This window comes from Temnothorax nylanderi, unplaced genomic scaffold (assembly GCF_030848795.1).
Source record: "Temnothorax nylanderi isolate EJ_2023f unplaced genomic scaffold, tnyl_v1.0 TNYL_tig0441_pilon, whole genome shotgun sequence".
Lineage (NCBI taxonomy): Eukaryota > Metazoa > Arthropoda > Insecta > Hymenoptera > Formicidae > Temnothorax > Temnothorax nylanderi.
The window spans coordinates 35,784-51,107 of record NW_027249503.1 but is presented as its reverse complement, the minus strand read 5'-3'; the positions used below and the strand labels follow the sequence as shown (position 1 = coordinate 51,107).

Below are 15,324 nucleotides of genomic sequence, written 5' to 3'. Positions count from 1 at the left end.
AAAAACCCCGCCATCTCATATTAGGATCCCTATCTCATAATAGGGGACTTTCTTCTAATTATTTTGCAATATTATTAGTACAATATCATTATATATATGTGTTTTCAAATATAATTACATTAATTACAAAGTATATATTATTACTGTGACAAAAATACTTAACAAAAATTCGTAAAATCCACCAAAAAAAGACATTAAAAATGTAAAAAAACGCCAAGTATATTTCACGCAATATAATTTTATAAATAATATTAGAAAAATAAAAAAAATATTTACTTAAAAAACACAAAAAAAATCAATATAATGGCATGAAAAAAAAGTGAAATCAAAGTATTATTCCAAGTATATTTATTAGAGTAAGTAATATCTTTAAAAAAAGGTAAAGAAAGGCGCCAAGTACACGTATAGTAGTGTATATGTTGTTTTGTGTATATGTTACCTCGAAAAAAACAAAGTGGTAGTATTATACCTCGAAAAAACCTAAGTAACAAATGGTAGACGTAATCTTTGTATCTCAAAAAATCTAAGCAGTAGTATCTTTATTTCCAAAAAATTATAACCCAAGTGATACCCATCACAAAATTACATTACCTTATCAAAGAAGAGTCGCGCTTCAAGTGATCTATTATTACAATTACAAAAAAGAAATGATATCTCTTTAAATTACAGCGCCAATTGCAGAGAGAACATATATATTGCCTCAAAAAATAATGTTGTACTATGTTCGTAAGCGAACCGAGAATGCGAGAGAAGGCTCGACCGCGAATTGCAATGAGACAAGCAGAAAGTTCACGGACAAACGTTTATTCACTAATTACAACTATTTACAAGATGATAAGAAATCGACTATCGAAAAGGCAAGCAACGCTAAGAGATACCCTGGCGAAAATGAGAAGTTTCATAAACGTTTGTTTGATGTTTACATGAGCGTTTGCGGAAGTTCTTTGAGAGTTTAGAAACGGTCAGTAGAGAGTTCGTAGAGCGGAAATTGCAACGCTGCAGCGTTTGAAAGGCGTTTGAATATAGCGTTTTTGAGAGTTTGCACAGTGTTTACATGACGTATGACGTTTGCTGAAAGTTCTTTAAAACATTTAGAGATCCTCTGTTAAGCGTTTAGGCTGCGTTCGGAAACGTCACCCGGGTACACACGGGTATACTCCCTTCTCCTAACTCGCTGAGATAGAAAGAAAAGGGAGTATACTCGTGTGCACTCGGGTGACGTTTTCGAACGCAGCCCTGATAAGTCGAAAGCGTTTGCTTTCATCATTGAAAACTGCGTGCAGCCTCTATTGAGCTTAACGGGCGTTTACTCTTGTCGTTAGAAGAAACGGCGTAAAGAGCGTTAAATGTTAAAATCTGCTTTTCGCCTCGCAGGGGGTCTGCTTATATACGCGGCTGGATGTATTTTAAATGCGAGAAAGATACGCCGCCTAGCGGTATTGTTAGAAGAACGTTTGCTGAACGGAGGGAAAACGCTTGTGTTACGGAGTCGGGAAAAGCGTTTCTTGGGCGTCTCCAAGCCGTTTGCGTTAACGCCTTACAAATCGTTCACTGCGCCTCTACAATTCGCCATCGGAAGAGCGTTTGCTGAACGGATTGAAAACGCTTGTCTTACGGCGTTGGGAAAAGCGTTTGCTAAACGTTTGAAAAATCTGACAGCAAACTCTCTGCACGCAGCGTTTACTGAGCGTTCTCTGAAAAGCGTTGCCTCAGCATTTCAGAACTTTCATGAAACGTTATATACAGCGTTTTATAAGCGTTCTGAAAGCGTTCAAAATCCAACGGCGTTGTGTAAGCGTTCTTATAAAGTTTGAAAGCGTATAAACTCTCAAAAAACCCTCATTGAACGGTTGTCAACGCTTTATAAAGCTTCTTAATTTTCGCCAGGGTATCGGTTCGCGCGGTAGCAGCAACGAACAAAAAGAGCGAGCGACTCTAACTATTTACAGTAGCAACTCGAAAGCAGAGAGCGACTGGCCCCGTCGCCGAGGGCGCGCGTCCTTTTAAACTCTCGATGGCTTCTCGCAAATTCGAGACTCTTAGCTCGTGTTACCGGAGAAGTCCCCGAGATGTTCGTTGTCGTCAAGTTATAAACAGTGGAGACAAAGCGAACGCGTGCGAACAATTAACTCGGCAATGCTTTGTCTCCACTGTTTGTACGTTCGGTCGTCACGTTGAAAGTCGCGGCGATGAAAACACTTTTGTCTCCCGGCGCTGCCAAAATACTGTTCTTATTTCGACTCCGATATGGATCGGAACGTTTGACCATCTTAAACATACCGCCCGCCTCGTCAGAGCAGCTGACGAAAAGGTTGCGGTACCCAGCGAGCGAATTCCGTACAAGCGGGTCGTTGACCCAGTATCGCGCGCGCGGGTATTTACATCGCGATCACAACATTAGGCGTGCGAGGATTTAACGTTCTCAGAACTTCAAGGGAATATGTCTATTACGAATATTAAATCCCGAGAAGTGAATTTACGTGAGCAATAGATATGTAGCGCTGCTTTAAGAAATCCGCGATCGCAAGAAAGCGCAATTTTATTTGATTTTATTTATAGCGGCGAGTAAGATAGGGTTGACAATCTTCGATCGCGTACAAATTTATTATTTCTAGACGCAAAGAGAGCAAAAAAAATTCGCAGTGGAGGCCTCGATTAGAAGGCGCTAGATCTAGCGCACAGGTTTAGGAGATGCTGGGGGACCTCGAGCCCCAGCATTCGTTCGTAAGAAAGATGCCAAGTCATCCTTCTGTTTTCTCCCGTGGATCGCTGTCGCTCGCAGGCAGAAGGACGAGCTTAACGATCGGCCTTGTAAGCTTGCCTATCGCGGTGCGGACGGTGACCACGCGCACCCGGCCGTCCTCTCCAGGATGGACCTTGACCACTCAAGCCAATGGCCACTTCGTCGGCGGGGTGGTCTCGTTCCGCAGGAGGCAGAGGCGTCCGAGCTGAATGTCAAGTTCCTTGCTCTGCCACTTGGGGCGGTGCACCAGCGAATGCCCGTATTCCTGGGACCATCGCTTCCAAAAATGATCCCGCATCTGCTGCAGCAGCTGCCAACGGATGAGGCGGTTAACGGGCACGTCCAGCAGCGACGGTTCAGGCACGGCAATCAGGGCGGACCCTACTAAAAAGTGCCCTGGAGTGAGCACGGCCAGGTCGTCTGGATCGTCGGAAAATGCCTGCAAAAGACGAGAGTTAAGACAAGCTTCGATTTGAGCGAGGAGAGTGCTCATCTCCTCGTAAGTCAACGTAGCCTCGCCCAGCACCCGCCGAAGGTGGGGCTTGAGAGATTTTACGGCGGCCTCCCCCAGAGACCCCCAAAATGAGGAGCGGATGGCGGGTTGAATCGCCACCTGATTCCGTCGCCCGCTAGATGGCTAGCGATCTGTCGTCCTTCAGGGTTGCTGGCAGCGAAAAGGGCGCGTAGCTGCTTGTCGGCTCCTACAAAGTTCGTCCCGCAATCACTGTGGAGGCTGCTGCACAGTCCGCGACGGGACGTGAATCGGCGCAGCGCCGCCAGGAAGGCTGCCGCGGTGTAGTCGGATACGACTTCCAGATGCACGGCACGCGTGACGAGGCAGACAAACACCGAGACGAAGGCCTTGCAGGCTCGCTGCCCTCGACCTTTAGAAGTCCTTAGGAGAATTGGCCCGACGTAGTCGACGCCAGTGTGTAGAAAGGGCCTGGCAGGGCTTACTCTCTCGCGTGGAAGACTGCCCATTAGCTGCTGCGGAGTTGCCGCCCGCCAACGCGCGCAAGTAACGCAGCGGAGGATCAGGCGTTTCACCAGGGCTCGGCCTCGTGGGATCCAGTAGCGCTGCCGACACATGCCTAATGTCAGTTGGACACCTCCGTGCATCGTCCTTCGATGGCAAGCTTCCACTCAGTCGAGTAAAGTGCGAGGCACCCGGCAGGATAACTGGGTGACGTTCATCGTAGGAGAGGACGGCGTGTTTTATCCTGGCGCCCACGCGCAGGAGACCTTGAGCGTTTAAAAAAGGATTGAGTTTGACAAGGCAGTTAGATAACGATCGCGAGCAGCCCCGACGGAACGTGGCTAAGTCGCGGGCGAAGTGGTTCGCTTGCGTAAGCCTGATCCAGGAAAGGCGAGCCTCCTCCAGCTCCTCGGACGTCAGCTCGGTACTGTACGGGGACGGCTGGTACGGTCCCCGGGCCGCCCCTCCACCGTAGCCAACGGCGACACCACGCTGTCACTCGTAACAGGCGTTGAAGCGAGGAGAATCGGAGCAGTTCCTCGGGCTCCTCGACGGGAGTTTCGGCCGGCATCACCGCGTGGACTCGCACTCGCTCTTCGGGCAGCTCCTCCGTCTCCGACACGGCTCCGGTAGCGGGCCACGCTGCAGAGTCCTCCTTGAGCCAAGGCGGGCCGTTCCACCAGAGAGGATGATTCACTAACTCGCCAGGAGAGATACCTCGCGAGGCACAGTCCGCTGGATTGTCCCGACCAGGCACATGATGCCACAGCGCTTCCGGTACCGCCGTTTAAATTGCTGATACTCTATTGGCCACATAGGTCTTCCATCGCGTAGGGTGACCTCGGATCCAGCCCAGGGCCACCATGGCGTCCGACCAGAGATTAAGAGGCGCCTCGGGCAGTTCGAGCGTGACCTTCGTGTGGGCAGCAAGCCGAGCGAGCAGCGCCGCTGCGTCGAGCTCAAGTCGAGGTAGAGCCACGATTTTGAGAGGAGCGACCTTGGTCTTCGCCGCGAGCAAGGTAACAAGCCAGGATCCGTCCTGCGCCTGGGCTCGCAAGTAAATCACGGCGGCATAGGCTTTCTCGGAGGCATCGGCAAAGCCATGAAGCTCGACGCCGAGTCCCCTGGCGTCTGGATAGATTCTACGAGGGACGCGAAATTCCTCCAGCAAAGGGAGCTCCGCCTGGTAGGTCCTCCAATACTGGGCGTCCGTCTCGCTCAAGGGATCATCCCAGTCCAGTCCCCTTAGCCAAGTAGCCTGAAACAAGATCTTAGCACTCACCACCACCGGCGCCAGCCAACCGAGCGGGTCGAAAACCCGGGCGGTGAGAGACAGCACCGACCTCTTTGTGAAGGACGTAACGAGGCTCGTCTTCGTAGAAAATGAGAAGCTGTCGACGCAGGGATGCCACTGAAGTCCGAGAGTGGCATGCGACTCCTGAGGTCGCCAAGAGCGGAGCTCGCGCTGCATCCTGTGCTCGGCGGTAACGTCCGTCAGCAAAGCCTCCTCGTTGGCAGACCATTTGCGGAGGGGAAAGCCGCCCGCCATGCAGAGCTCCGAGAGTTGCTGCCGGAGAGCCAGAGCCTTTTCCAAAATATTTGCGCCCGAGAGTACATCGTCCATGTAGCGGTCAACCAGTAGGGCGATCGCTGCCAGGGGGAAGCGTTCCTTCTCGTCCTCGGCAAGCTGTTTCACGGAACGCATCGCTAAGAACGGTGCACACGTCAGACCGTAAGTCACCGTGTTGAGGAGATACTCCAGTATCTCGTCTTCTATCTTATACCGCCAAAAAATTCGCTGCAGGTCGCGGTCCTCGGGATCGACTAGGATCTGGCGGTACATTTTTTCCATGTCTGTTGCCAGGACGTAGCGCCAGCGGCGCCAGCGCAACAGCACATCGGCGAGATTAGGCAGGAGGTTTGGTCCCACACGCAAGCACTTATTGAGCGAGTCGCCAGAGGGTAATGACGTCGAGCCGTTGAACACGACGCGCAGCTTCGTCGAGGTGCTCGCCTCGCGCATCACGCCGTGGTGTGGAAGGTAGCTCACACGACTCTTCGTTTTGTCCTCCGGAGCCACCGGAGTCATATGTCCAAGCTCCTCGTACTGCCGCATGAACTCGACGTACAGCTGCTTCAATTTGTCATCTCGGGCGAATCGTTTCTCCATGTGGGCCAGTGCTCGTAAAGCCGCGCTGCGCGTTCCCCGAAGATCGGGCAACGGGTCCACGACCGGGAGTCTCACCATGTAACGACCGTCCGCGGTCCGGGAATGTGTGAGGCAGAAGAAACGCTCGCACTCACGGTCTTCCGGCGTAAGCGCGGGTGCGCCGGCCGGCAGCTCCTCCTGCTGCCAGAATCTCTTCACGATGGTGGAGAGATCTTCCTTGATGTGGCATTGCAGAGTCGTCGATCTCGGAGCGCGGGCCTCCGTCCCGGCGGCGCCCGAGATAATCCATCCCAGAGTCGTTTGTTGGGCGACAGGCTCGAGAGGTTCGTCCTTTAGCAATCCCGGTTGGAGAATCGCGGCAAAGACGTCAGCTCCAAGAAGCATTTCCACCGGATCCGAGGCTGAAAAGTCAGGGTCGGCAAGCTCTAGCCCGTGGAGATGCGGCCACGTCGCAGAGACCCCGCCGCCGTAGAAAGTGAGCCGAGGTAGAATTAAGGCCAACACCAAAATGGACGGCCCGCCGTCTCGAGGCGAGATATCCAAGGCCACGCGGCCTCGAGCGCGACCCGTACGCTTCCCGCCGACGCCGAACACCGCGACCGAGGTAGGCGAGCGGAGCAGTTTCAGCCGCTGTACCAGCGATTCCGAGACGAGGGACGATTCGGTGCCTTGGTCGACAAGCGCTCGCGCAATGTGCTCTACCCCGAACCGATCGCGCACGCGGATACGAGCGGTAGCGAGTGTCTGTGAAGTTGGCACGACATTCTTTAAATTTCAAAAAAATACTAAAAGTTCCAGTAGCACTTTTCATAGTTCTACAGTTCCTGATAAAAATTAAACAGAGTTCCGCATTTCTTATATTAAAAAATCGAAATTGAAAAAATGTCGTGCTAATTTCGCGAATCTAGCACGACACCCTCTCCTCTAAAGTATCAAAACGCGTTGAATATTATCAGTTTTGACAAGAGTTCCCGAAAGTTCTGTTCGAGTTTCACATATGTATACAATTTCAGATCGATATTCCACCAATTAACAATTTTTAACAATTTTTTATATCCGCGCCCAGCACGACACTTAGAAAATGTGTCGTACTGATGATTTTCCGCAGTTCTAACGGTTGTTTTCGATAGTTCTACAAGAGTTCTATGCTTTAGGATCATTTTTACAAATAGTTCCGGCCATTTACTATTTTTTAAATAATTTTTAACAGTTACGCCCAGCACGACACTAAAAGTGAAAATGTGTCGTGCTGATAATTTTCCGAAGTTCTAACGATTGTTTTCGATAGTTTTACAAGAGTTCTATGCTTTAGAATTAGTTTTAAAAAGAGTTCCGGTAATTAACTATTTTTTAAACAATTTTTAACAGTTACGTCCAGCACGACACTTGTTAGTTAAAATGTGTCGTGCTGATGATTTTTGGTAGTTCTAACGGTTGTTTTCGATAGTTCTACAAGAGTTCTATGCTTTAGCATCATTTTTACAAATAGTTCCGACCATTTACTATTTTTTAAATAATTTTTAACAGTTACGCCTAGCACAACACTAAAAGTGAAAATGTGTCGTGCTGATGATTTTCCGCAGTTCTAACGATTGTTTTCGATAGTTTTACAAGAGTTCTATGCTTTAGAATTAGTTTTAAAAAGAGTTCCGGTAATTAACTATTTTTTAAACAATTTTTAACAGTTACGTCCAGCACGACACTTAGTGAAATGTGCTGATGATTTTCCGCAGTTCTAGCGATTATTTTCGACAGTTCTACAAGAGTTCTATACTTTAGCATCATTTTTACAAATAGTTCAGACCATTTACCATTTTTTAAACAATTTTTAACATTTACGTCCAGCACGACACTTATTGTTAGTGAAAATGTGTCGTGCTGATGATTTTCCGCAGTTCTAACGGTTGTTTTCGACAGTTCTACAAGAGTTTTATGCTTTAGGACCATTTTTACAAATAGTTACGGTAATTAAATATTTTTAAAACAATTTTTAACATTTACATCCAGGACGACACTTAGGCTGGTTTCGGTTTAGACGCTTAGGGCTCAGACACAATGAGAAAAATAAGGAATAAAATAAAGGAATAAGAAATAAGGCATGTTGCATCTCACTTTAATGTACGTGTACTGAAGTGAGATGCGACATTCCCTTATTCCTTATTCCTTTATCTTATTCCTTATTTTTGTCATTGTGTCTGAGCCCTTACTCGCTTTAAGCGTTTATGAACATCGCTTCATCCTTGTTTAACTTTTAGTGAACAACAAGGATGAAGCGATGCTCATAAGCGCTTAAAGCGTGTAAGCGTCTAAACGGAATCCAGCCTTAGTGAAAATTTTCATTCGTGTGCACATGTACACTCGCGGTTTTAAAAAAAAAACGCGGTGTACCCTTTCTTGAAATTACAAAGGATTTGCCGACGTAACTCCAAGTGCGCGTTGTTTTTCGGGTAGCGCGGTGTCCTGTGAGATAAGCGCGCTACGCCGACAGTCTTTTGTCACCGTGTTTTTCGATATACGCGAGGATACACGTGCACACCGATGAAAGGACAAAACCGCACCTATCAAAATTTAGCAACTAAAAATTGAAATCTAAAAGTCTCTACGGAGAGGGGTATATAAGACGAGCTGTTCTAGTGAATCGTCATTTCTAACGAGTCGTTTGAATCGTGAAGACAAGAGTTTAGTGAATAACGCAGCGACACATAGTATAACGAAAGAAGAAAATAAGGAAATTGATAGTGGTACAGTACAGATCATAACTGCAGTGCGAAGGTTCAGGAGACTGCCTATTAATTGTGACCATCCCTGGGCAAACCACGATTTTGATTATAAAATTGATGCCAAATTATTAAGATGTAAATATACATGACTTTTTATTCAAATATTTCCAGGAAGTAAGAAATAAGAAATGAAACAGTTAGGATATTAAAACAGTGTTCGCAAAATTCATAAAATATATTTTTGTATTTCTTTATTGTATTCTTTTGTATCTTTTTGTTATAGCGTAATTCTATCTTACTATTTAAACGGCAAGATGTACGATAAGGCAAAATTATTAGAGATTCTATTGGATACGGATTGCCGAACAATAAAAGATTGTGGTAGACCTTATCCACCATCGGCCGAAATATATCGTATAATTTCGGAGAAAATGAAGCAATCTAATTCCTATATAACACCAAAACACATATACGTGCTGATTAACGAAAACAGGAACGGCTACAAGGATAAAATTCTTAAGGCTTTCAATATTAAGATAGATGACGGAGAAGTCTCCCACAATATATCCTCCTGCTCGATTGAGACTGTCAAAAATGACTCGATTAATGCGCTTTCAAAAGAATTCGATTTAATCATATCGGCCGAACAGTGGAAAACGATTATGCCTCTTCGAAAGCTCTACGGAAGACGATATAAATACGTACTGCAGAGCGGTTAGACTGATGTTATAGCTGAAAAAGCGTGGCAGCAACAAAAATTTCGTTGTACAATAGCATTTAAAAAACACGATGTTCACGAGTCGAGCTCCGCGAAGTATTATATCGGTATTCACGGCATTTGCAAAGAATCCCATGTGCGAATGTCGGACTTCTGCCAGAGTTGTCCGCATGGCCCAGAAGTGGCACAATATTGGCTGCCAAGACTTGATGGGTGGTGCTGCCCCAGTACGGATAAACCGCTAGATCAGTATTGTGCCAGTACCCCCATGCAACCATATTCTGTTCTGAGCCGAGTCTCGTCTCAGTACTGACCGTGTATAAGGCCAGAAATTATATTGATCTACGGCCGAGAGTCGGCTCAGTACTGGGCATGTATTGGGTCGACTTAGAAACTTTTCGCTCGGGCGGCGCCGGAGGTAACAACCGCGCAAAAGCAACACGCCGCGAGGGGACTTTTCGCTAGAGCCCACGCCGGAGGTAACGACCGCGTTCATGCCGTCGTCGTCGCTCTCAGCGGTCAAGTCCCGATGGTCTCGATATTTCGCCTCCAGCGCCCGTAAGCGACCGTGCGTAAGACCGTGCGTCGCCGATCGCTCGGCCGGCCGGTTGGGTACTATAAGAGGTGCGGTGCGCTCGGCGAGCCGAGCGACACGAGCGATACGTACGGACGTGCAAACGCTTTTCGCTTGGTCCGTACAAATGTGTAAAGCCCCTTGCACAATAGGCGATAGCGATAGCGATAGCGACAGCGACAAGGTTGCCGACAAAGCTATACCTTTGTCGGCAACTTTGTCGATGTCGCTATCGCTATCGCTATCGCCTATTGTGCAAGGGGCTTAAAACGTTTGTGGAATACGTACACGAAAGGGGCACGTACGACGAAGTCGATGCGGGGAGCATCGTTTCCCGTTCGCTCGCGCTCGTAGTCGATCGCCACCGTCGTGTATCTTATACGAACACAGCATTGCCAAGAGTATCGAAAGACCGAATTGGATTTGGAGAAATTCTCGCTCGAGCGGCGCCGGAGGTAACAACCGCGCGAAAGCAACACGCCGCGAGGGGATTTAGAAAGCTTTTTGCTCGAGCGGCGCCGGAAGTAACGACCGCGGCACGAAAGCAACACGCCGCGAGTATGATATGGCAATCAGTGTTATCCCCGTACTAGTACTCTGTGTCGGGCCAAAGTTGGCGCCAAGAGTTGGCCCAATACTGGCAATCAGTGTTGTCCCCGTACTAGTACTCTGTGTCGGGCCAAAGTTGGCGCCAAGACTGGGACCCGTGTTATCATTCCGACATTGCCCCAGTAATGACCCCGATCTTAGCTTGTACTGGCCCAGAATCGTCAGCCAGTACTGGTAACTCTGGCACCAGTACCAAGCCAGCACTGAGCCTTTATGAAATTCGCACATGGGATGTAACGCGAGTATAAAAGGTAAAATTATACATAAACCGCGCGATGATGTCGACGTAAAGATACATTTCGTAGTATTAAATATAGAAGAAGAAAAGCATTCTTACACAACAAAACGGCAATTAAGGGGTAAACGTCGTAAAATTGTTACTAGCACTTTAATTGAAAGAAAAATGGATGCTATAACATTTCGTAGACAGGAGGCTAAACGTCTAAAAAATTTTGGCGACGTCGAACCATCAATTATTCCTAACGCTGCTGTTTTACGAAAAGCAAAAGAGCAGAGGTTATTAGAACGGCACGGACTTTTATACGCAAATCCTGTCTTAAATCTATTACAAAGTTCGAAGCAGGGAAAATATTGTGGCGCTATTCATAATATTGGATTATTAGAATTGTTTTCTATTTATTGGAGTCTCGAGCAGCAATTATTGTACAGAGCAAGAAGCAAAAAAAATTCAATAGGCTTTATGACAATCGATGCTACTGGAGGTGTTATAAAACGATACTCTAATTGTGAACCGCCTATTTTCTTATATCAATTTGTATGTACGTTGATAATGATGGAAGTATTCCAGTGTTTCAGATGGTATCAGCCGATCATAAATCAATGCATATTGCATATTTCTTACGCAAGATAATAGCAAAAGGAAACGAAGCTCCGCGCATGGTCGTTTGCGATTTTGGATAAGCGATTTTAATCGCTGTTGCAGAAATATTTGCAAAATGCATTGATTTACGACATTATTTAAAGAAATGCTTTAATATTTTGCACGGTGTTAATGACACGATTCCATCATGTTTTATAAGATTGAATGTAAGCCATTTTATTTCCATGATATCGAGATGGAATTGTCTGAAACAGAGAGATAAATTACTCGTCCGTAAGTTTTATTTACGTTCTCTAAGTCAAGCGTATAAAATGACTTCTCTAGAAGAATTGTGCACATTTTTTGAAGCAATTCTTATAGTAGCGTTAAGCGAATATGTTGGCTCCAATGAAAACGGAGAGCTAGGAATTACCGTCTGAATTGCGTTTACAATATTTGAATACCATAATTAAAAATGTTCCCGCGCCTGAAATGTCGGAAATATCGGATGAAATAAATGAGAATACTGATCGCGATGAGATATATCAATCAGGATACTTCCGACTGGTTTCAATGGAGTTCCAACATATACAATAATGCCATCCGGTTAGCAGTTAATTGTACCGAGGGAACAGCAATAAATGCTTGCTATAATCCCGATTTTGCAAAAATAATGAAAACGCGTTTAATTCCATATGTAGTACTTTGGAGCGGCGTAATGCGATCGCATTTTCAGATAGGCGATGAAATTGCCACTTCTTCTTCCGTTGAGGCGGCATTTGCGGATTTGAAAAATCGCGCATTTAAAGGTCAATTGCCGATGAGAGCCGACAAATTTGTACACGAGCATCTTGACTATCTTGACGGAAGAATAAAATTGGCATCGTATCAAAAAGATATTTTAAGTGTAAATGATGAACAGCAGAATCAAGTGGAGCTTAATTATTCTGCAAATTCCGCGGAAGTGCAAACAGATCGATCGATAGATGATTATTCTTATTCTAGTACAATTAACTGTGACGTGGTACAAAATATTAATGTAATAACAGAAGACATCGATAAAATAAGTGTAACGGTTGATACCATCATTAATAATGAAAACGATAAAAATAGTGCAACGACTGATACCATCGTTATCGATAATGAAGATCAATTAACTTGTAATATCAACGAAAATTGGCGAGGCCTTGTTCGCGAATCACCGGACGAGCAATATTCTACTCCAAAAAAACGACGTAAACCATCTTACTTTTGTTAGATAAGTGCTCGGAATGGGATTACATCAAATTAGCGAGAAACCAAAACATAGCACTCATACGGAATGGTAATGTATGCAAAGCCGTCACTATGGATGGCAAAGTCATAACCATTTGCCAAACTTGTGCGTTCGATGCGGTAGTTCATCTAGTCGCAAGCGGCATTGCAAGTATAAAGTCCTACGAGGATAAAATAAAGTTTTCGGAAAATCCTACTATAAATCTAGCCATGTCAATATTACATGCTGGAAAAATAACGACAAATCACTACAAAGAAAGAGCTAAAATCTTATTAGATCTTTCGCTTTTTAGTGACGCTTTAACTATTTATACACGTAGGATTTCTAAATTAAATGCCGATTGCAATGTCGCACATTTAATTAGTTATTTATTTACTGATACACCGAGTTGTCAAAAAACCATCGTATGTTCCTGTGGCTCCTCACAAACAAAACAGATTGCGGAATTAAACATAAATGTAGACATACTTCTCTACAAGGGATTACAATATATGCAAGAAGCAATCGACAACGCTTTGGCGGTTACAACAAAATGTAGAAAATGTTTAGATACCGTCGTGGAAAACGTTGAGTATGGTCCACATTTATTTATCGATACTTCGATATTTACGGACGAGCGATACGTTAAACAAGACAAAATAATCACACATTGTCTTGAAACAGTCGCTACAAGTATCGTGTTAAATTCGAAAAAATACATTTTAGTTGGTATAGTACATTACATAAAATCTTCTAGCGGTAATGCTGATAACGAGTATTATGTCACGTATGCGCGATCTGGAGCTCACTGGTATGAGTACGATAATCTCAAAAAGAAAAGAAATGCTGTGAACACAAAAACCAATATTAGTCCACATCTTATTTTTTATGTTAGCGCCGAAATATAAATTTTATTATTAAATATATAATTGTTATTGATAACATATATTTTTTTCTGTAATATGTATATGTGATATTTCTTAAGTATTATAAAATTATTTATGTATGTAACACATAAATAAGGTTTATTCCTACTGCTTACATTCTCACTCATGATCTTTATCATACACCTCGCCGAATTGTACACTTCAGAAGTCACTTTAGGAGGCAACGGCTTCGTCGGCATTTCGGGTTCGTTCACCTGCTCCCGATTCACGTTCATCTTCTCCACCACGTACCATGAATCGTCGTTCATGATGTTCTTGACCTTGTCCTTTTTCGATGGCACATCTTTCTCGTCCGCGAGGAAATCCTTTATCATCTTAGGATCGATTTGATCCAAAGGTCGCTGGAACGGATCCGATGACTGCACTATGGTCTCGGTATTTTCGAAGTTTACAACTTTCCACGCGTGAAAAGTGTATGCGTGGAGGCAGTAGGTTTCGCCCCCCTGCGGGGGGCTCCACTATTATTAATATAGACACATAGTGTGCCTTTAAAGTACATACGTGGACTGTCCACGCGTGGAAAGTTGTAAACCCATGTGGCACCTCATTTCGCGCGGAAAGTGTAGGCGTGGAGGCAGTAGGTTCCGCCCCCCTGCAGGGGGCTCCACTATTATTAAACTAGACACATAGTGTGCCTTTAAAGTAAATGTGTGGACTGTCCACGCGTGGAAAGTTGTAAACCCATGTGGCACCTCGTTTCGCGTGGAAAGTGTATGCGTGGAGGCAGTAGGTTCGAACAAATTGAGAATCATGCATATTGGTCTACCATTATGTATAATTCCCAATTTTTCATATTTCCCGTAACAGTCAGAACTATTTGTAAAATTGATTCTAAAGCATAGAACTTTTATATAATTGTTGAAAACAACCGTTAGAACTGCGAAAAATAATCAGCACGACACATTTTCACTAACAATAAGTGTCGTGCTGGACGTAACTGTTAAAAATTATTTTAAAAATAATAAATGGTCGGAACTATTTGTAAAAATGATCCTAAAGCATAGAACTCTTGTAGAACTATCGAAAACAACCGTTAGAACTACCAAAAATCATCAGCACGACACATTTTAACTAAGTGCCGTGCTGGACGTCACTGTTAAAAATTGTTTAAAAAATAGTTATTTACCGGAACTCTTTTTAAAACTAATTCTAAAGCATAGAACTCTTGTAAAACTATCGAAAACAATCGTTAGAACTGCGGAAAATCATCAGCACGACACATTTTCACTTTTATTGTCGTGCTGGGCGTAACTGTTAAAAATTATTTAAAAAATGGTAAGTGGTCGGAACTATTTGTTAAAATAATGCTAAAGCATAGAACTCTTATACAACTGTCGAAAACAACCGTTAGAACTACCAAAAATCATCAGCACGACACATTTTATCTAAGTGCCGTGCTAGACGTCACTGTTAAAAATTGTTTTAAAAATAGTTATTTATCGGAACTCTTTTTAAAACTAATTCTAAAGCATAGAACTCTTGCAAAACTATCGAAAACAATCGTTAGAACTGCGGAAAATCATCAGCACGACACATTTTCACTTAGTGTCGTGCTGGGCGTAACTGTTAAAAATTATTTAAAAAATGGTAAGTGGTCGGAACTGTTTGTTAAAATGATGCTAAAGCATAGAACTCTTGTAGAACTATCAAAAACAATCGTTAGAACTGCGGAAAATCATCAGCACGACACATTTTCACTTACAAGGGAACGGTCGGAAGTGTCCCTACCCGATTTGGATGCGCTTTGGATATGTTGTTGAGCATCAAAAAACATTAGACACGTATTTTTTTT

At 44.6% G+C, this 15,324-nt stretch overlaps 1 protein-coding gene across 1 annotated transcript; it reads right to left on the bottom strand.

Moving 5' to 3' along the window:
- Positions 1 to 2,885: 2,885 nt before the first annotated feature.
- LOC139782807 (uncharacterized) lies at positions 2,886 to 13,846 on the bottom strand. Its single transcript, XM_071721889.1, has 3 exons — positions 13,628 to 13,846; positions 4,522 to 6,633; positions 2,886 to 3,182 (listed from the first exon to the last, which is right to left on the bottom strand). Exons 1-3 carry the CDS (start codon positions 13,844 to 13,846, stop codon positions 2,886 to 2,888), a joined length of 2,628 nt encoding a protein of 875 aa, XP_071577990.1.
- Positions 13,847 to 15,324: the final 1,478 nt, after the last annotated feature.